This window comes from Vulpes lagopus, chromosome 7 (assembly GCF_018345385.1).
Source record: "Vulpes lagopus strain Blue_001 chromosome 7, ASM1834538v1, whole genome shotgun sequence".
Lineage (NCBI taxonomy): Eukaryota > Metazoa > Chordata > Mammalia > Carnivora > Canidae > Vulpes > Vulpes lagopus.
This window is the reverse complement of record NC_054830.1, coordinates 128,865,621-128,886,744: the sequence shown is the minus strand read 5'-3', so window position 1 is coordinate 128,886,744 and position 21,124 is coordinate 128,865,621. Positions and strand designations below refer to the sequence as shown.

General features: G+C 42.3%; 1 protein-coding gene and 1 long non-coding RNA gene across 3 annotated transcripts in view; one reads left to right on the top strand and one right to left on the bottom strand.

The window, feature by feature from the left end:
• Nucleotides 1–21,124, bottom strand: part of ZNF454 (zinc finger protein 454) — a 53,903-nt gene that overhangs the window by 7,652 nt on the left and 25,127 nt on the right. Inside the window, exons 1-4 of one of the 2 annotated variants that reach the window (XM_041762108.1) lie at nucleotides 17,402–17,635; nucleotides 16,330–16,427; nucleotides 13,921–14,047; nucleotides 13,423–13,512 (exon numbers count right to left, since the gene is read on the bottom strand). In XM_041762108.1, coding sequence (XP_041618042.1) covers nucleotides 13,423–13,512; nucleotides 13,921–14,047; nucleotides 16,330–16,362 — 250 coding nt within the window. In that variant the 5' untranslated portion in view covers nucleotides 16,363–16,427; nucleotides 17,402–17,635. Of the gene's footprint in view, nucleotides 1–13,422; nucleotides 13,513–13,920; nucleotides 14,048–16,329; nucleotides 16,428–17,401; nucleotides 17,636–21,124 lie in introns of those variants that run through there. The other variant, XM_041762109.1, reaches the window with a different exon arrangement.
• Nucleotides 17,776–21,124, top strand: part of LOC121494950 — a 60,128-nt gene continuing 56,779 nt past the window's right edge. Inside the window, exon 1 of the long non-coding RNA XR_005988935.1 lies at nucleotides 17,776–17,942. This is a non-coding gene — a long non-coding RNA (uncharacterized LOC121494950). The remainder of the gene's footprint in view (nucleotides 17,943–21,124) is intronic.

The window sequence follows — 21,124 nt, the reverse complement described above, 5'->3', positions numbered from 1 at the left end:
AAGAATATACTAATTGAAATTAAGAACTGAACAGATAGATTTAATAGTATATTGGACATGGCAGAAGGGAGCAATAGTGCCCTGGAAAAACACATAAGCAGAAAACACCTGGTAAGACTTGCTGAAAAAAATTAAAAAGGAGACATAGAAGACATGATGAAGAGACTGAACATATGTGTGATGAGTTCTGGAATGGAGGAAGGAAACAAATAAGACAAAAATGCTATTTGAAAAAAATAAAGGCTGAAAAATGAATTTGAGAAGCACTAGAGATTTCAAGCAGGAGAAATACAAAGAAAATCCATCTAAGCACAAAACTACTGAAAACCTAAGTTTATCTTGACAGCTGCTTGAGAGGAAAAAAATGCATTACTTTTAAAGACTGACAGCTGTCTTTTTATTTTTTTTTTAATGACAGCTGTCTTTTCAACAAAAACAATGGAAACCAGAGGACAACAAAATAACATTGAAAGTGTTGAAAAGAATGTAATTGCCAAATAGAATTCAAAGAAAGAAAATATCCTTAAAAAGTGAATATGAAATTGGCAGTTCTATACAAATAGAAACTGTGTCACCAACAGACCTATATTTAAAAAGAAAAAAACAATGATAAGAATGGTCTAGGTATAAGAAAATCCCAGGTGGAAACATGGAAATGTAAGAAGGAATGAAAAACAAAAGGAAAAGAAAATATGTGAATACATTTAAGTTTTATTGCACACAATAATTAGGTCTTGGGAGGTTGAAATATTTATGTAATGAAATACATAGAAAACATAACATGAAAGGTATAAGAAAATGGAGTTAATATTTTAAGGTACTAGTAATAAAGTCTAATAGTTACAGAAGATATATTAACAAGCAATAAAGGATGAAAATAAAGCAAGAGAAGGAAAAATGTAAGACAAAAGATAATTTAAAGTAGGTGAGTAAAACAGAAAATAAATACTAAGATAACAGACATCCAATCGCATATATATTAGTAACTGGTTTAAATATCTGATTAAAAACTAAGATTGGGAGTGCCTGGGTGGCTCAGCGGTTGAACATCTATCTTTGGCTCAGGGCATGATCCCGGGATCCCGGGATTAAGTCCCACATCAGGCCCCTTGCTCGGTGGGGAGCCTGCTTCTCCCTCTGCCTGTGTCTCTGCCTCTCCCTCTGTGCCTCTCATGAATAAATAAATAAAATCTTTAAAAAAAAAAACTAAGATTGTAAGACTAGATTTTTTAAAATCCAACTAAATGTTTATCAGAAGAGAAATATCAAAATATAGACATAGAAACATAGAAAAGGATTTATCATTCAAGCACTAACCACAAGAAAGCTGGTGTATGTATCAGACAAACTTTACAATATAAGAAAAATAGACTTTCAGATATTTCATATTGACAGAAGGGATATTTCTCTAGGAACATATAACAAATCTACATTTGCACATAACTTCACAATGTATAAAGTAGAAGCTGAGAAAATGAAGAGCAAAAACAGAGAAATCTTAACAATCCTAGTAAGATAACTCAGTAACTCAGAAATGAAATCTTAAAGAACAGGGATGATCTTAACAATCTGATAAACAAATCTGACTCAATAAATAGGCTTGAAAACTGCATACTCAACAATGACAAAGTACATATTATTAGTGCATACAAAACATTTACCTAAACTGATGTCATATTGAGCTGTAAACGATACATTTCACATGACTCCAAGCATTCAGAATATGTTCTCTGAACTCAGTGGAATTAAGCTAGAAATGAACACCAAAATACCAAAAAGATACTGAAAAAATCCACAGATATTTCTAAATTAAACAACACATTTCTAAATAACTGATAGATGAAAGAAATCACAACAAAAATTAGAAATAATTTAAATGATAAAAATATGAAATGAAACTGATAGGATGCAGGTACAGCCATTTGTAGAAGGAAATGTGTATCTTAAGAAATTAGAAAAATAGTAAATGAAACACAAAGGAAAGAAAGAACCTTTCTTATTATAATAACTCAATAAAAATTGACAGACTTCTAGCCAGACTAATCAAGAACAGAGAGAATGCATATATCACTAATATCAATAATGATAAAGATGACATCAGGATAGATTCCAGAGACTTATAAAACAATAATGAAATGCGGAAACTCTATGCTAATAAGTTTGGCCATTTAGACAAATGGCGCAAATTCCTAGAAAGGTAAAAAAAAAAAAAAAAAAATTGAATGGTCCTACAGCTAGTAAATAAATTGAATCTTCAATTTAAAACCTTCTCATAGGAAAAAATAAAAAATAAAAAATAAAATAAAACTTTCTCATAGGGGCACCTAGAGGCTCAGTAGGGTAAGTAGCAGACTTGATTTTGGCTCAGGTCATGATCTTTGGGTCATGGGATCGAGCCCTACATTGGGCTCTTTGCTCAGTGGGGAGTCTGCTTGAGGATTTTCTCTCTCTCTCCCCCTCTTACTCCCTACACCTGCACTCATGCACATACTCTCTCTCAAATAAATAAATATATAAATCTTAAAAAAATAAAAATAAAACCTTCTCACAATGAAATTGCCAGCCAGAGATGGCTTCACTAGTAAATCTGTCTAAACATTTAGGAAAAAAAATAACACCAATATTACACAAGCTCTTTCAGAGAACTGAAGAGAACAAACATTTTTAATTGGTTTTATGAAGTTAGTATAACCTGCCAGAAATCTGATGAGGATAATTAAAAAAAAAAAAATCACAGGCCATTCTTTCTCATAAACACAGATGTAAAGTTCCTAAAAGAAATATTCAGCAAAAGGAATATAAAAAAGTGAATAAAAAAAGGATAATGGATCAAAAATAAGTTGAAATTCAACACTATTTTCACATTTCAATCACTCAATGTCATTCACTACATTTAACAAAATACAGGGGAAAAATAACATCATTCTTTCAATAGATGCTGAAAAGGCACATGACCCAATTCAATACCTAGTCATGATACAAACTCATAAAGTAGGAGTAGTACATAATGTCCTTAATCTGCCAGAGTACCGACAAAAAACCTACACAAAACATCACAGTTAATTGTAAAATATTGAAAACATTCCCCTGAGACTGCAATGAGAAAAAGTCTGTTATCACAATTTGTTTTCATTTTTTTAAAAATTCATGTAAGTAATCTCTACACCTAATGTGGAGCTCAAATACATGACCCTGAGATCAAGAGACACATATTATTTGACTGAAGCAGCCAGGCACCCCGTTATTACAATTCATATGTATTGTTGTACTGGAAGTCTTAATCAGTACAAGGTAAAGAAAGAATAAAAATATTATTCTCAGATAATACGATTATATTTGTATAAAACAACAAAATATTATACAATATGGTTGGCATTTATAAGGAAATTTAGTAAAGCTGCTGGACATAAGATCAATATATAAAAACCAACAGTCTATCTGTATACCAGTAACAAATAATTGGAAAATAAAACTTTCAAAAGACATTTATAATTGTAATCAAAAGCAAAAAATACTCAGAAATAAATACAATGAAAGATGTGTAAGAACTATGTATGTAAAACGACAAAAAATTTAAGAGAAATCATAAAGAAAACCTAAATAAATATAGGGATAGAACATGTTCACAGAATGGAATATTACCAATTCTCCCCACTTAAGCTACAGACTCAGACCAATTCTTATTAAAATCCCAGCAGGAATTTTGTGGAAACTGAAAAGTCAATTCAAAAATTCTAAAAGCAAAGAAAAAAACAAAGCTGGAGGACTTACATCATTATGTTAGAGTAATTAAAACAGTACTGTATTAGACAAAAAGAATGAGACAGCATAGAGTCTAGAAACAGACCTATATACCAATAGACCAATGCAAGAGATTATAGAATCCAGGATCAGATTCATGCACATGTAGTCGCCATATGTATGGCAAAGGAGATAGTGCAATACTAGGGGAGAAAGACAGTCTTTTCAGTAAACCATCCTGGGTCATCTGGATATCCATATAAAAAACAATGAACAATATATTTTCCATGTTGATTTCAATTTTAAAAAAAAATTTATTTATGATAGTCACACACACACAGAGAGAGAGAGAGAGGCAGAGACATAGGCAGGGGGAGAAGCAGGCTCCGGGAGCCAACGTGGGATTCGATCCCGGGTCTCCAGGATTGCGCCCTGGGCCAAAGGCAGGCGCCAAACTGCTGCGCCACCCAGGGATTCCCCTCCATGTTGATTTCAGACTGAAGTATGAAAGACAAAAGAATAAAGCTGCTACAGGTAAACAAAGATCTCCAAAGCCTTAAAGGACACAAGAAGCATTAACCACAGGAGCAAACACAAAACCACAAAAACCCACACCCTGATTAATTGGACTATCTTAAAAATGTAGAACTTGTTTATCAAATTATTATTCAAAGTGGGAAACAACATATGCAACACACACACATACACACACACGACATTTGAGGATTCAAATCATAAATATGCAACCCTATCAATCAATAAGAAAAAAAAATCAATAAGAAAAGAATAGACAACTATATAGAAAATAAGAGAAAGACTTATAGGTGCTTTACAAAAGAGGATATTAGGGGTGCCCAGGTGGTGCAGTTGGTTAGCCTCTGACATTTGGTTTGGCTCAGGTCATGATCTCAGGGTTTTGAGATTAAGCACCGAGTCAGGCCACACACTCAGCACAGAGTTATCTTGAGATTCTCTCCCCTTCTCCCTTTGCCCTTCCCGCTTGTACTCTCTCTAAAATAAATAAATAAATAAATCTTTTTTTTAAATTTTTTTAATTTTTTTTATTTTTTATTTTTTATTTATGATAGTCACACACACACACACACAGAGAGAGAGAGAGAGAGAGAGAGAGACAGGCAGAGAGAGAAGCAGGCTCCATGCACCGGGAGCCTGATGTGGGATTCGATCCCGGGTCTCCAGGATCACGCCCTGGGCCAAAGGCAGGCGCTAAACCGCTGCGCCACCCAGGGATCCCTAAATAAATAAATCTTAAAAAAAAAAGAGGATAGTAAAGATTAAAAACAAAGATGATCAATTTCATCAGTCATAAGTTGAAATACAATCAGATATTCCATAAATCCTCTAAAGTAGTAGAAAAAAATTTTAAATGGTAACAGTAGGTCTACAGGAGGATATGAAACTCTCACATACTGCTGGTTGATGAATGGACTGGTATACCCACTTTGATAAACTACTTCGCAGTCTCGACTAAAGCTTGCCTACTCATGAACACAGTACTCCTAGCCATGTACCCAAGACAAATGTACACGTACATTCTCTAAAAGATGTAAAGGAATGTTCAAATCAGTACACTTCATCATAAAAGCTCCAAGCTAGAAATGAATCTAATGTCTAGCAACAGTACAAAGTAGAAATGGGAGCAGCTCTGGTGGCTTAGCGGTTTAGCATTACCGTCAGCCCAGGACATGATCCTGGAGTCCTGGGATCAAGTCCCGCATTGGGCTCCCTGCATGAAGCCTGCTTCTCCCTCTGCCTGTGTCTCTGACTCCCTCTCTCTCTCTGTGTGTCTCTCATGAATAAATAAATAAATAAAATCTTTTTTTAAAAAAAAGAAAGTAGAAATGGCAGTAGGTTTACAGAGTGAAATATATCAGTGAGAATGAACCAACTCTTGCTATACATGGATGAATCTCAAACATACCATTGAAGGAAAGAAGCCAGACACAGAAGAATACTGTAGGATTCCATTTACATAAACTTCAAAAATAGGCAAGAACAAAGCTACATTCAGGGTAATAGTTATCTTTAGAACCAAAGAAATAGAGGGATGGGAGGTTTCTGACACGCTGGTAACATTCTATTTCTTGTTATAGGTGCCAGTTATATGGTATTTACACTGCAAAACTTTGTTGAGTTTTACACTTCTAATTTGTGTGTTTTTCTGGGCTAGTAGTACTACAAAACATTTTTACTTAAAAAAATCTGGCCGATAGCTTTCAAAAATGATACTGTGGCTCAATGAAAATAACCAATTGTTGGCTTTCTTTTCTAGCAGCTGCTGGATAATTCTATTAAAGCCTTTTCTTGATTGTGATAATAAAAACACATTATCTACATTAAAGAGAATATCTGTCTTCTTAATGTTTAGTGTTATAAGAGAACACTCATCCAATCAAGAGGGGAGTCAAATGCAGGTTTTCCCACATTGAAGATGAACTGAGGTTGGGAATGACTGGACCCCCACTGAAGATCTGAGCATGCAGCATCTGCTCTTGCCAGGGCCCAGGTCTCTTCAGGGTGGGCTGAATTAAGAAGTAATACCCCTGGCTGCATTGTCTCACGTTAAAAAAAACAAAGTATGGTTTTAACCTATAAAACTCCAGGGTTTCATACAAGACATGCAAGCAGTATGATCCAAGCCCCCTTTACAATGTACTCAAAAGGTCATCCTTGGGGAGGGACCAGAAATAATCGGGTTTAACTTCCAAATCACAAGAAGTTTCAGAAACTGGCATCATCAGATACATCAGGAAGTGGGGAATGGATGATGGAGCATTGGTCAGTTTGCAAAGCTTTTAGGCCTCCACGACCCTTCCCCAACTCGGAGGAGCTCAGGGATTTCCCTCTTCCTCTCTCCCTCTCAGAGAGAGTAAATCAAAGGTGCTCCAGACCGAAGAAGACACCAGGGCAGTGGGCAGCAGGAGAGCCGTGTTAAAGACTCAAGCCCCACTTATCCACATAGAGTTTCTTTTGGAAAGAAAAAGGAGGACCATGGTCCTCCTACTGTTTATCTGGGCAGACAATTGGGGACTACCAGATAGCTGAGGAAAGCTTCTAACTGGAAAGAGATACCAACAGAATCAAAAAGAAAATTTGAGACCACAGAGCTTTCAAAGGGAGAAGAAAAATGTTTTTGTAAGTCATTTCTCTTTCAAGGTAAAAACCTTAACTATAAAATGTGAATAAGAACTTATAAATAAAGCAATATCCTGAGGAACAAGAGTCCTTGGAAATTAAAAATGATGGCAGAATTTGAAAACTCTGAGAATTCCTCTGAGAATTCCCACTGTAAAACATTTAGAAAATTAGGGAAAAAAAAGAGAGAAAGCAACAACTTTCTGGGTAACCGACAAATGACAGGGAAAGATGGGAGATCCCTGGAGGAAAGCAAACAGACAAGGGATTCAGCCCCTAGGGACCGTGTCCAGGTCACAGCACAAGGACCAACAGAGCCCAGGAGGCTCCGTGAATTGAGGTTGACAGGACTCAGGGTTTGGGAAGGCTGAGGCAGCTATAATTTGTGGACCACTGAAGAAAAGCTGTGAAGCTGAATTTGCAGTTTAATACCTTCCCATAAGGAAAATTCTTGGCCCAGAAACTGTCACTGGGTTGACCAAGCACTTAATGAAGAAATAATACTAATTCTATACAAATTTTCCCAAAAATGAGAAGGGGAACTGTCCAAATTCATCTTTTGAGGCTAACATTACTCTGATACCAAAACCAAAGATATTACGAGGAACAGATCAGACTAACATAGCCCTCATGTACACAGATGGAATAATTCTCAACAAAATGTTAGCAAATCTAATCCAGGAATATTCTAGAAACAGTAAATCAAAACTAAGTTGGGTTTTTTCCAGAAGTGCAAATTTGACTTGATATTTTAAAACCAATCAATGTAATTGATCAACCACTGCAGCACCTTAAGGATTTGGAAAAGCACTTGAGAAAACTGCAACATCCAGTCACAATAAATCCCTCATCAGATGTGTAAAGTTACTGATGAAGGGCATCTACAAAGTAATCCATGCCCGACATACTGGATTGTGAAAGACAGGCAGCATTGCCCCTAGTACTGGGAGCAAAGAGGGACAGGCCCTCCCACAGCTGCTGCTCTGATGCTCAGCTGCATGGTGCCAGAGTCCTACCCTGGCCGGTAAGCAACACCTGGACCTCACGTTCTCTGCAAACACTTTCCTGGTTTAAACACACAACTAGAATACAACCTGGGATTTCTGCTTTTTGGGCACATGCCTTAGTGAAAACATAGGTTCACAAAGAGCATCTGAACTAAAATATATCCACACGATGCCTTGTACCAGAATGTTCATAGTAGCTTTAGCCAAAACCTGAAAATAGCCCAAGTGCTCCATAAAGATGGTTGAACAAATAGGGCTATCTCCATAGGGCAGGATGCTAATTTGGCAGTAACAAAAAACTTCTGACACGTGAAATGGCAAGGAGGCGTCTCAAAGATGCTGTGCCAAGTGATAGAAGTCAGTCACAGAAAGGTATGTGCTGTGTGGTTCTGTTCCTATAAAATCTGGGTTGCCTGGTGCTAGGGGTGGGGCCAGGGACTGACTACAAAGAGGTCTAAGGGAATTCTTAGGTTAGGGATAACAGAAACATCATTATTTGTAAGCGAATACATCAAATAGTCAGTGAAAAGAAAAGTGGCTACCTCTCCAGAAGGGAGAACAGGGAAAAGGGAGGACAATGAGGCCACTCTCTCTCTTTTTTTTTTTTTTTGTAATAAACAAAGTAGTTTCACGAAATGCATGTATCACTGTGGTAAAACTTAATACTCAATAAAAAGAACAGAATAAACTCCAAAACCATCAAAGGAAAGAAATGAAGTGTAAAAAAAAAAAAAAAAGTCAATGAACTAGATTAAGATAAAATAAAAAGGATCAGCAGAGTCAAATATTCATTAAAAAGTCTATTAAAGGGGTACCTGGAGTTAAGTAGCCAACTCTTTTATCTCAGGGTTATGAGTTCAAGTCCCTTGTTAGGCTACTTAAAAAGAAAGTCTATTGAAAAGCAAATGCTTTTCAATAGCATAGATGGCTGGGATGCCTAGATGGCTGTCAGTTAAGCATCTACCTTTGGCTCGGGTCATGATCTCAGGATCCTGGGATCAAGCCCAATGGCAGAGCTATCTGCTCAGCAGGGAGTCTGCTTCTCCCTCTCCCTCTGTGCTCTCTCTTTTATAAATAAATAAAATCTTAAAAAAAAAAAAAACAAAACGACCAAACCCCTGATAAAGTTTTACAGAAAAAAAAAAAAAAAGACAAAAGTTAACTATTAGAAATTCACGCTTCTATTCAATAAATACATGTTGGGTCCCAGAGTGCTGAGGATACAGGACAAGGAGTACCAAGTCCTTCCCTCACGGATCAAAGGGTAGAAAGGATCATTTCAACATGACACAGCATGAAGATAAAAATCATAAAAGCAAAAGACTGATAGATTTTATTTCATTAATTAAGAACTTCCATTAGTGGGACGCCTGGGTGGCTCATCGGTTGAGTATCTGCCTTCAGCTCAGGTCGTGATCCCAGAGTGCCAGGATTGAGTCCCACATAGGGCTCCCTGCAAGGGGCCTGCTTCTCCCTCTGCCTATGTCTCTGCCTCTCTCTTTCTGTGTCTCTCATGAATAAATAAATAAAATCTTAAAAAAAAAAAAAAAAGAACTTCCATTAGTAAAGAAAGAGAGAAGATAAACTTGGGGGTGACACATATATTACCTGATAAAATACTTGATTCCTGGATACATAGGACTCTTTATAAAGGAATAAGAGAAAGATAAACTGTAATACAAAAGTGTGCAATGAATATGAACACGAAAGTCCCAGAACACAAATTATCAATACACGAGAAGATATTCAAGTTCATTACTAACAAGGAAATATAAATTAAAACCACAGTGAGATACCATTTCACAGAAATGGGACTGGGAGAATTTTTAAAAGTCTAAGAGTTCCCAATTTGGGCAAGAATGTAAAGTAACAAGAACCTGCATTGACTATTGGTATAATTTGGAACAATTAATTGGTAATCTGGGAAAATCCAGTGGAGCTGACACAGCATATACCCTATGCCTATGAATACACTCAAAAATACTTCTAAAGAAGGTCCATGTATGTGAGGAAACGTGTGTAAGAATATTAAGTCAGAGTTATTCGAAACAGCAAAGTCTGGAAACATCCTACAGATCTACCAGCAATAGAACAGATACAGTAAGGTATCACCACCAAGGAAGTGTCAAACTGCAGAGCTACGCTTCTTAATGAGGGTTTAAAACATACAACTTGTGGAAAGGCATCTACTGTACAATACATATATCAGACTTTGAAGTGTGCAAAACTGAACATGATTGCTCAGAGCTATGGATGTGGTAAAACCATGTAGAACATTGTGGGGCTGCTGGTGTAAAATTTAAGCTGGTGGTTTTGGCTGGCATTGAAAGGAGGCAGGGACAGTGAAGTGGGGTGCAATGGACTCCACAGGTGTCCCTATGTTTTGTTTCTTCAGCTGGACAGTGGGGTATGGGTGCTGTTTCCTTAACTCTGCAAACCATCAGAAAATACCATATATTCTCTTCTGTATACAGAACATAGAGGCATCAATATATGTTTAAAGTAAAACAAGGATGGACACCTGGGTGGCTCTGTGGTTGAACATCTGCCTTCAGCTCAGGTTGTGATCCCAGTGTTGTGGGATTGAATTCCACATCAGGCTCCCTGAAGGGAGCCTACTTCTCCCTCTGTCTATGTCTCTGCTTCTCTTCCTGTGTCTCTCATGAATAGATAAATAAAATCTTTAAAAAAAAAAAAAGTACAAGGAAACGACTACAAGTGTAGAAATAAAATTACAACCTGTAATAGTAAATGAGAGCTGGTTCTCTGAAAAAAATTCCCAACCAATTTAAGAGGGAGACAAAAAAGCAGATACAATTGGAAATGAGCAAGAGAACACAATATAAAGTGTTAAAACTGTAGATGAATGCTATGCCCAGTTGCAAATGAATACACTTCATGGCAAAAAAACAAAAACCAAAAACCAAAAAGCCAAACCCAAAATCCAACAGTTTAAAGCTAATTGGTAAAATGTATAACCGATGTAACAGAAAGAAACCTCAGCAGATTAATAAATACGGATGAAATGTAAAAAGTTATTAGCACATGACTCAAATTAAGAGACCAGGTGGTTTTCTGTAGGTTTACTGAGTAAACGATTTTCTAGGTGATTGAAGCTATTTTGGAGGAGGAGAGAAAATGAATTTTGAGGGTCAGAGGAGTTTCATTGCTGGCTATACCCCAATCCTGACTTGCCAGGAGATAGCAACATTAAATCTGTCCAAATGAGCTAACCATGCGGAGGCCAGGTTTTCCTTATTTGGGGTTGATGTGACTTGCCTCACAGGTTTTAAGAGCTGAATGGGGCAGTTCACATAAATTTCCTCAGAAAACACTCAGCACGGTGATGGTCCTCAGACGCTGAACAGCCAGCCAACTCCCTTCTCCCTCTGCTAGCACATGATCCAGAGAAGAGAAAACCTATCAGAAGGACTTTTTCTTTCTATGTCTGAAAGTAAGTGTCTATTCTAAACCGAGGGTCACTGGGTGCAATTGCAGAGGAGTTCTAGAGATGTTTTTTTGAAGTCCTTGTCAGTTATTAAGAAATGAAACAGAAATAAGATAAAAACCAAAACTAAAAAGGATCTAACAAATGCTTTAGGCATAATGATCACTGGAAAGTGAGAAGAGGGCAAAAATATTTGGAAATAACTACCATTTCTCTACAGCAGTAATTTCTGACTAAAGAACAAAAAAGTAGATGGCTCTATTCCAAAGTAAAAATAGATCTTCAACAGATGAGAGAAACAGCTATAAAACTTTATTGGTAAGTATATTATAACTACTGATCACCCTCAAGAATCGACTCAAGGTTTGGGGTGTCCAGGCAACTCAGGAATGCAAGGTGCTAGACGCTGAGGGCTGGGAAAGGCACCTGGGAGGGCCTGAACCATGACCACCTGGGCATTCAGGTCATTACCCACACCTATCAAATTGCTTCCAGGTATAAAGCTCCTTCTTCATCTTCATATTCCCTCCACCCACGGGCAATAAAGAACTAGTAGGAATGATGATGAGCAATGGAGGAATGGATGATGATGTTATGGAAGAGTGGCAGGACAGTGGATGAATTTCTTTTGTTTAATTCCTCCTCCCCTGCTTTTGTTAGAACACTGCTTTTATAACACAGAATGAAATACTCAAAATGCCTTAGCTTGGTTATCACAGAACATAAAAATTCTGAATGCTATTGGGGAAAGTTAGAAGATTTTTTTTTTTTTTTTTTTTTTTTTTGGGATAACTGAGTTTTTTAGAGTTAAGACATTCAAATTCTATAACAGACTGGGTCCTAGACATTCTGGGTATAGAGTTATTTATCATAGGATATGAATCCCTGCCTGTTTTACCTGGATGAAAAATGAGTACCAAAAGGTTTTCAAAATATATTTTCCAGGGGTGTCTGGGTCGCTCAGTCGGTTAAGCATCTGCATCAGCTCGGGTCATGATCTCGGGGTCTTGGGATCGAGCCCTGTGTCGGGCTCCCTGCTCAGAGAGTCTATGTCTCCCTCCCCTCTCCCTTTGCTTGCCACTCCCCCTGCTGTGCTCTCTCTCTCAAATAAATAAAACCTTTAAAAGAAAAAATTTTCCAGCTTACAAAATGCTAGCTCAAAGTGAAATGTCATGTCTTGGTTAAGGCAATATGCTCTCTAGAATATTCAGGACCAAGGGGAGAGGCACCCCTGCTCCCGCTCTTAAGCTACCAGACACCCAAAGGGCTCCTCGAGACAAGTTACAACCACTAAACTGTATGTTCCCTGTATCCTCTGGCTCCAAGTGTAGGCCACTTACTAGGTACCAGATAAGCGATTCGGGAAAGTATAAACCTGGCTGCACTCTCATGGTGCTTCCAGCACAGTGTGGTACTGAGAACAGTCAGAAAATAATTAAATGGATCACATGAATGAGCAAAAATGAAGGCAAGTAAAGAAGTGTGTAATGTTAAGCTGGAAGGAATGCCTCAGAAGGCAGATGGTTAGCGGGCCCATCACATCCTGTTGTGTGTAACCAGGGGATCCCTGGGTGGCTCAGCGGTTTGGCACCTGCTTTCGGCTCAGGGTGTGATCTTGGAGTCCCGGAATCGAGTCCCACATTGGGCTCCCTGCATGAAGCCTGCTTCTCCCTCTGCCTGTGTCTCTGCCTCTCTGTCTCTCATGAATAAATAAATAAAATCTTAAAAAAAAAAAAAAAAAGAAAGTACATGTACCTGTTGTGTGTAACCTGGCACAGGTCCTCCTCATGGGAAGACAATGAGCAGAGACTGCACTGTTAGATGCTCAATGAGACAAAAGGACATGCGAACATGGCATGGTGGGAGCTGCCCAGATTATAGTGGAGACATTAGTCTATGCTGAAGGAGGAGGAAGAAAATTCATGGAGAGGAAAGCCCACATGCACACGGGGCCAAATGTGGCAACTAGATTTTGGGGTGAACGAAGAGTGAAAAGATCTTGTTTCTCAGTCTAAGGCCTGGAGCATTTGTGGAGCTCCTCCCAATGACTCCCACACATGGGGCTCTTACCAACACAGAAGCCTCCTGATCTGTCCTCCAGCATCCATTCTTCTTCTTTTCCCAGCTGGGAAAATGCATCTGGTTGGGGTCCTAAGAGTCCTGTTTTTGAGGGGAAAAATGGACCATGTCTGTTCATACCAGCAATAAAATCATTGCAAACAGGAGACCTGGGCCTCAGGACCTCCTGGAAAAAGTGACCTGATAGGAAGGCCAGGGGCCAGATGAGTTCCCAGGAGGAAGAAAGACAATCTGTTTGCATGTCCTTCTACCTGCTGAAACGGAGAAAGGACTGAACCTAGTCACCTTCAGAGCATCTGCACATAGACTCCAAAGGGGTCACGTACTCAGGACACCAGGGGTAGGCATGCAGGAGCCCAGATGATAACATCCTCGATCAGGCCATCCCCAGCCCAGTGTGCTGCATGGGACCAGTTTAAGAGTTTATAAGGGTCCCAAAAAGATCTCCAAATGGGAAGATAAGCCTTTGGGGGTCCCTCCCCAACTTACCCAGGGAGACTAGGTTGCTGTAGTTCTCCAGCATCACATCTCTGTAAAGGGCCCGCTGAATGGGGTTCAGCTGTGCCCACTCGTCCCGGGTGAAGAGCACCACAACGTCCTTGAAGGTCACGGATTCCTGTAACAGCAAACCAGTCCCTGGTGACCTGCGGCCATCCACTCCCACGGCTCTCCAGGAACTGCTGAGCCTGGCAGTCCTCAGGAGCCGGGGGAGATGTGCGGGACTGTTAGCACAGAGCAGGCTGGTGTTCCATGACAACATAAGCAAATCCCAGGGGGTCCTAGGGGCCAAGTTTTTATCAGACTTTGCTTCTTCCTTTGAATAAACACGTATTATGGAGAAGATATGCTTCCTCAGCACTGAGACTTCAAACTTGCTGTTCATTGTGCCCTGCACATTTTCTCCCATTGTTCTGCCCAGCCCTGCCTCCACTCCCACCCTACCCCATGAATCCTACCTAGGCTTCAGCCTCCACCTTATCTCCTGCCTCCACTCCCACCCCACCTCATGAATCCTACCTAGGCTTCAGCCTCCACCTTATCTCCTGGGCACAGCCTGCCTCAACTCCTTTCTCAGGCTCAACCAAGTATGGCCCCACTTTATTGTGAGTTCTCATTTACTTTTGGGTTCCCCCACAGGACTGTTAACTCTAAGAAGCTATGGAGTATTTCCACATCTCTTGTCTTCCCCACATGTTTTGGAGAACATGGCCCACATACTAGCACCTACTGCTTGTTGCTTAGCAACTCCTGCATATCTTCAGCTGCTCACCTGCCCACTCTCAACACATACATGGTTCCCACAGAAATAGTCACTCTGGACAATATGACCTTGTCACCTCTGATCACAACTAGTGCCTTCCTTGGAAACTCTTGGCTGAGAAGCCAAGAGAGCTGGTGTGCCCTGAGAATGAATGAAGCAGAAGCTCAGAGAAGAAAGCCAAAGGTCCAAAAGAAAGGACTTTTAGATTTTATATATATATGTAGAGACAGAGAGACAGACAGACCACCCACCCCACCTCCCTATCCAAAGTCCTTGCCTCTTTGCCTTAGCAGAAATATTTGGGAGAAAGCCCAATTATCCTTTTTTTAAAAAAATTATTTATTTGATAGAAAAGAGCAGAGTTAGAGAGAGAGCATGAGTGGAGGGGTGTGGAGGGGAAGAGGCAGAGGGAGAAGCAGGCTCTCCACTGAGCAGGGAGCCCAACTCAGGGCTCAATCCCAGGACCCTGGGATTGTGACCTGAGCCGAAGGCAGACACTTAACAGACTGAGCACCCCAGGCACCCCCAATTATCCTTCCAATAAAGGCCTGCTTTGCTTAAGGTAGTCCGAGTTAGGTTTTTGATACCTGTACCCAGAGCTTTGCACAAAGTAGGCAACCAAGAAACACTTGTTGGATTGAACCCATGAATCAATTTTTCAGGGACCACTGTTTCCCTTTTTATCATCAGCATATCATAATACCCTACACACTTTACATTCCTAGTACAGGTCTGCTGAATGACAACCAAATTAAAACAGCCTGTAAACATGAAATAAATTGTGTGACACCAACAATGAATTGAAGTAAGTCAGGGATGAGAAATATGACAGTGGATTGGCACTGCGGAGTCAGGCTTTGAGAAACAGTGGTGTCAGAGACAGGCGTCGAGGGAGAAGTTAAACCAGAAGGAGGTGGGGGAGCATCTGGTATACAATGCCTGGCCTGGAACATGGCACCTTCCACCATCTGCTCATCTCTTCTAGTATTTTCTGCCACAGTTTCCTGCCTTGGACAGGCTGACATGTGAAGGTATTAGAATAATTTTACCCAATTCATCAGAATGTATACATTCAAGTGAAGGCTATCTCCTTCAACGTGGAGTCCATATCCTTATTCTAAAAAGGCTGGCACTGCTCAAAGTGCTTTTAGTAATTTACTGAAATTGAAAATGTATCTTTTGAATGCTTTTATGAAAAACCACACGTCATTAAAAAAGAAGAGTCTAGTAAGTCCCAGCTCCCCAAGAAAGTCTTCCAATTTCTCTCTTCTCTCAACTCCCGTGTTAGGTATAGGTATTACCTTTACTACTCTGAACCCCTACTGTTACTTGGTAGTGGAAAGTGTGTAGGTTACCATTTCGGATCAATGTGGGTTCCAGGGGTGTTATTTATGTGACCTTGGGCACATTACTTAGCTCCCTCACCCATGAGGATGAGCCCATCATGGTGGCCAGAGAGAAAGGAGTAACGGGGTCAGGCCTCCAACTGAGCCTGGATTGAGAGAAAAACTCTTGATCAGGGTAAAAACAACAACAACAACAACAACAACAACAAAACCACTCTTCAAACCTCTACATTCAAAACTTTTAAGGCAATTTGGGTGGTGGGGGGGACCCCGCAGCAACTCCCCACTCACCTGGACCATGGTTGGCAGTTGCTGGACAGCCATTTCTTTTCTGATAAGCCCTTTCCAGGTCTAGCAGAGCAGGACTTGGGCTAGAAACCTCTACACACCTGTTATAAGGACAAATGAGTTAAAACAGATCCCAGAGCAGTCCACAGTGAGGCTGCGAGCATTCACATCCTGGAGGTCCTCCACTACTGGGAAGAAGCTGAGTCTTAGTCCCTAGGAGCTTCTAAGGAGAGTGTGCAGGCCTCCCCTGCAAAGGGATTCCCTTCCTATGCAGCCATTCTGGGCCCCCACATCTTCCCCCAGGGTCTGCGTCAAATCCTCCACATCTTTCCTTCTGTATCTTACATAGGGTGGCTTTTCCTTGCAGAAAGCACCCTTCAGCCCAGATCTCAGGCTTTCTAGCTGCCCTCCGACCTTTGTCCTTATATTACCCTGACAGGTCTCAACAGAAGTTTCTCTCCTGCCTGTTAGCGGAGTGGAAGAAGTGGAGAGGAAGGGATGGTCTTCTTCCTCCTCCAAAGTCAAGCTAAGAACGCTGGCCCTTCGCTTGTCAAGGCCTCTCCCCGCTCAGGGGCCTAGTCTGGGTGACAAAGAGCCAAAGAGGCCTTGCATTAGAGTAGCTGGGTGGTGGGGAGGGGTCAGGGGTCTCATTCATCCCACCCACCCTTCGGCCCCCGGCTGGGTCCCCGCGGGAGCTGCTGCCGCCCGGACTCGGCCTGGTCTACAGACAGGGCTCAGACACAGCCCGGGGCATCCACCTCCGGAGCGAGCACCCGCTTCCCCGCTGCTCCGAGACACGCAGAGGCCCGGACGCATCCTCCTCCACATGCACTTGCAGACTCGGACCCTAACACCAACAGCCCGCACCTGGCCATCCTCGCCTTTTTCTCTTTCGAATCAAACCGCAACCGTACGTTCCGGGAAGTTTGCGGCATCAGATCGGCGTCCTCCAGGACCGACCGTACGACCCGTGCCCACCCGGCCTTCCCTCCCTCCGCCCTTCCCCCACGCCGCCCCCGGGCCCGACCACCCCACGGACGCTCCCGCGCTCCCAACGCGGCTTGGGCCACCGTGCCTGGTCACCACCGGATTGCCCTTCGAGGAGCCTCTGCCTGTAGCGAGGAACCGCAGCCGCCACATCGCAGGCGAAACACAATGAGCTGGAGTCGGCAGCCCGGGTCGGAACTGCGCTTGCGCGTTGCCCGGGGAGCCGGGGAGCCGAATACCCGCGAGTCGGAGGGGGGCAACCCCTCGGTTTCCCCGACTCCGCTTCCCAGAGGGCCAAGCGGCGGCGAGCGCCAGCTCCTGCGCCGGGCAGAGAAAGTGATATCGCGCGCCTGCGCAGACAGGGCCTCGCCCTTCCCTCGGGATGCCTGGTGGCGGCGCGCTGAAACTACATTTCCCAGGGGCCCGCGCAGGTCGTCGCGCCTCCCCCGTAGTGCAGCTCCTCCGTGCGCCGAACGGCACGTGCGGCTTCGGTTCTGTTCTCGTCGGATCCGAGTCCGCCTCAGCCCTGTGGTAATGCCCGGGAAGGCGAGACCCGCTAGAAGTTGAAGGCGGAATGAAGTCGGACGGTCGCCGTGGGGAGCGGATCTGGGGCGCTCCCAGGAGACGGGGTAAGAAGTGAGAAGCCGCAGAGGCGACTTGCTGAAGGAGGACGGCGCGGACGCGGGCCCGTTTTGCTGTGTGGCCCGGGGCGGGGGGTGAGGGTGCCGGGCAGGGGCACGGGGTGTGGCAGGGGCCGGGGTGGCGCCCGCAGAGCCCTGGGAGAAGCGCGGCGGAGGTCGAGCGACCCGGAGGTCGGGGAGGAGAGGGAGCGGGGAAGAGCCCGGAGCCCGAGGAGCGGAGGGGGGAGGCGGTGCCGGACGCCGGTGATACCCATTCCGGGCGGAGGGGAGGGATGGGGTGACAGCTGGAAAAATCCCGTTGGGGATGCGAAGTTGCCTTTGAGGACACGTTTCCGCGGAGCTCGGGAAGAAGAGAGGTCTTGACTTTGTCGGTAGTGAATTAAAAAAAAAAAAAGTGACCTTGAGGTTGGTCAGTCGGGGAGCTGTTGGCCACCTTTTAGGAAGCGGTGTCAGCGACTTCTGTGACACCTGCCCGTAACACAGGGCGGATTCTAGAGGGCCAGTAAAGCACAGAGGGTAGTTATCAGCCAACCTGTGACGGTGGGTGTGAGGTGGGAGGGAGTGATTTGAAGTGGTATTATGGGAAGTTCTCTTTGAGGAGGTAACATGTGAGCAGAGATTTGACTGCAGCCCGGGATAAAACCCTGCAAAGAATACCTGGGGAAGAACCGCGGCGGGGGGGGGGGGGGGGGTAGCAATGTCCAGAGACCAAAGTGCGCTTGGTGAGCCTGAGGCTTTGCAAGGCTAGGGGGACTGGAGAGGGCACAGCGAACAAGGGAGAGTTGGGCAGGAGGCCTTGAAGGCCATACCAAGACCTTTGGACTTGGCCCGAGTGTGATGGGAAACCACTGAAGGAGTCTGTGTGCAAGAGTGATGTGGCTGAGCGCACTTTGACAGACTCCCTCATGGGCCTGGGGGGAGAAGGCACTGTGGTGGGGCCAGGGGCCATACAGGAAAACCAGGTAGGAGGCTGTTAACAACAGTCCTGGGGAGGGACAATCTCCCACAGTCAATAATAACCTTTTTAACAAGGCATTTGTTTTGAGAGACTAATGATTGGAAGGTGATTTTCTGGGTGCCATGCTAAGGAGTGTGAATGTTATTTTGTTTTCAGATCTATGAGGATGATAATAATATACTTATTTAGCAATATGTAAGCACTTTATGTGGGTATCCACTGTAATCTGGAGCTGTGTGGTTTACACTGCTAACAAGAAAAAAATGAAGCACCTAGATGGAGATCATCATGTCTAGGAAGCAGAACCAAGACAGTCCTAGCCCTAGTGACAGAGAGGTGCACAAACTGTCCTCACTTATTGCCCAGAATGATTGGGAAATGAAGTACAAGTGCCACAGCTTCCAAAACTCCTGACAAAGTAGTGCAACCTCTATCTGACCTATTTCTTCATCTGCTTCCTCTAAAGGTTAATATTCAACCAAGTTTTGAGCTATTGCACCCGTCCTAGGCTTCTAGGTATTTCATCCTTCCTCTCCCACTTGTCCCTTGCCTTCCTTCTGACCCTTTATTTTGCTGCTCTTTATCATTTTTATCTACTTTGTATCCATCTCTTCTCTCTGCATCTTCCAGAGAAAAATATGTGAAGGGAAAAGAGGAAACTAGGTGTAAGGGACAAATATTAAATAAAGATCTAGGTTTCTGAGGATACAGTTAATTCAGTGTTTCATTCCCCCCTCTGCCTTTGTTCCTACTCCAAGAGTTAGAACTTAGAGATCATAGAGCCCAAAGAGACTGGCCTGCCTATTATGACCCCATGTCATAGGGAGCCTCTTCAATTGCCACCCACAAACATCTGCTGTACTTGTTGATTCCCACCTCTCCCAGTGAAAAGTTTCCTTTCTTTGAAAAAGTTTGAAAGACATTCCTATAGCTTCTACCTCTGCTCCAAACCTTTTTTCCCACTTTGAGCCGGTTCCCTCCATCCTGCAACTTCCATTCTCCCACACCTCTTCTTTTCAGTGGTAAACTCACTCTCCACAGACTGTTGGCCAGATCAACACCCTTCTCAAACCTACTTTTTTTTTTGCCGACTTCCACTTTAGAGGCTGGAAGAGTATTTTCTCAGCCTCTTTTGTTACTGGCCTCCACACAACATAGCTATGGTCAGTAAGATGTAAGCAGAAGTCTGCTGAGGGGTTTCTGGGAAAAATTTTCTGATAAAAGGCACAGATGTTTCTGGTGCTTCCCATCCCCTTTCTTCCTGCCCTGAGTGCAGATACTTTACCTGAAGCAGAGCACCCATCACATGACCATGATGGAAAAGCCATGAAACTAAAGATATAGAATTAATTTTGTCTAAACAATGCCACCCAACTCTAGATTTGTTATGTGTTTGTGGGGGGGGGGGGTTGGGAGGGGGAATCCCTGTTTGCTTGTGTTAACTGGGCTTTCCAGGATTTGTAGCTGTGAAGCTCCTCTGATACACCTACTCTCAATGCCAGTCTCCCTCCAGTTATCTTTCTGTGTCTCCTTTCCCAGGTAAGCTACTGAATCCATTTTTCAACCTTTACCTCACTCTTCAACCCATTAATACTTAACAGAGGTCATCAGTAACCAGAACCAGAGGCCATTTTGTATTATCTTACTGTAACCCTCCACAGCATTTGAAAATATTAACTATTCTTACCTTACATGAAATTCTTTTACTTTTGTGCCACCATTTTCTAATTTTTCCTTCCATTGCTCATTTTCCTTTAAATGTTTCCTCTCAGCTCCTACTAGTTACACTTTCTCCATGTACACTCATTCAGTGATGTCCTGCCAGTTATTTTAATGTCTATCAGGAATCTTCACTTGGATATCCACAGACTCATTAAAATGCCCCCAGAATTGGTCAGCTTTATGTGTTCTTCATTATAGTATTCCATCCAACCAAATTAGGTTCCCACATTTAACCAATTACCACATTATCTAGATTCTGTGCCTCATTATTGCTTGAATTCTTTCTTTCCCACTTCATGGCCAGTGTCTTAGCATAGCCCTTGAAAAGCAAAGAATATGTCTTACCTATTTTGATTTTCTGATCATGTCTATCACATATTTAGCACTTTATTAAGAGTATGAAATAAATGAAATTATCTTGACACTGTCATCACTAGAGATCTTTAAAACCTACCATTGTCTTGAGTTGCAAAGATTTTGCTAATATGTC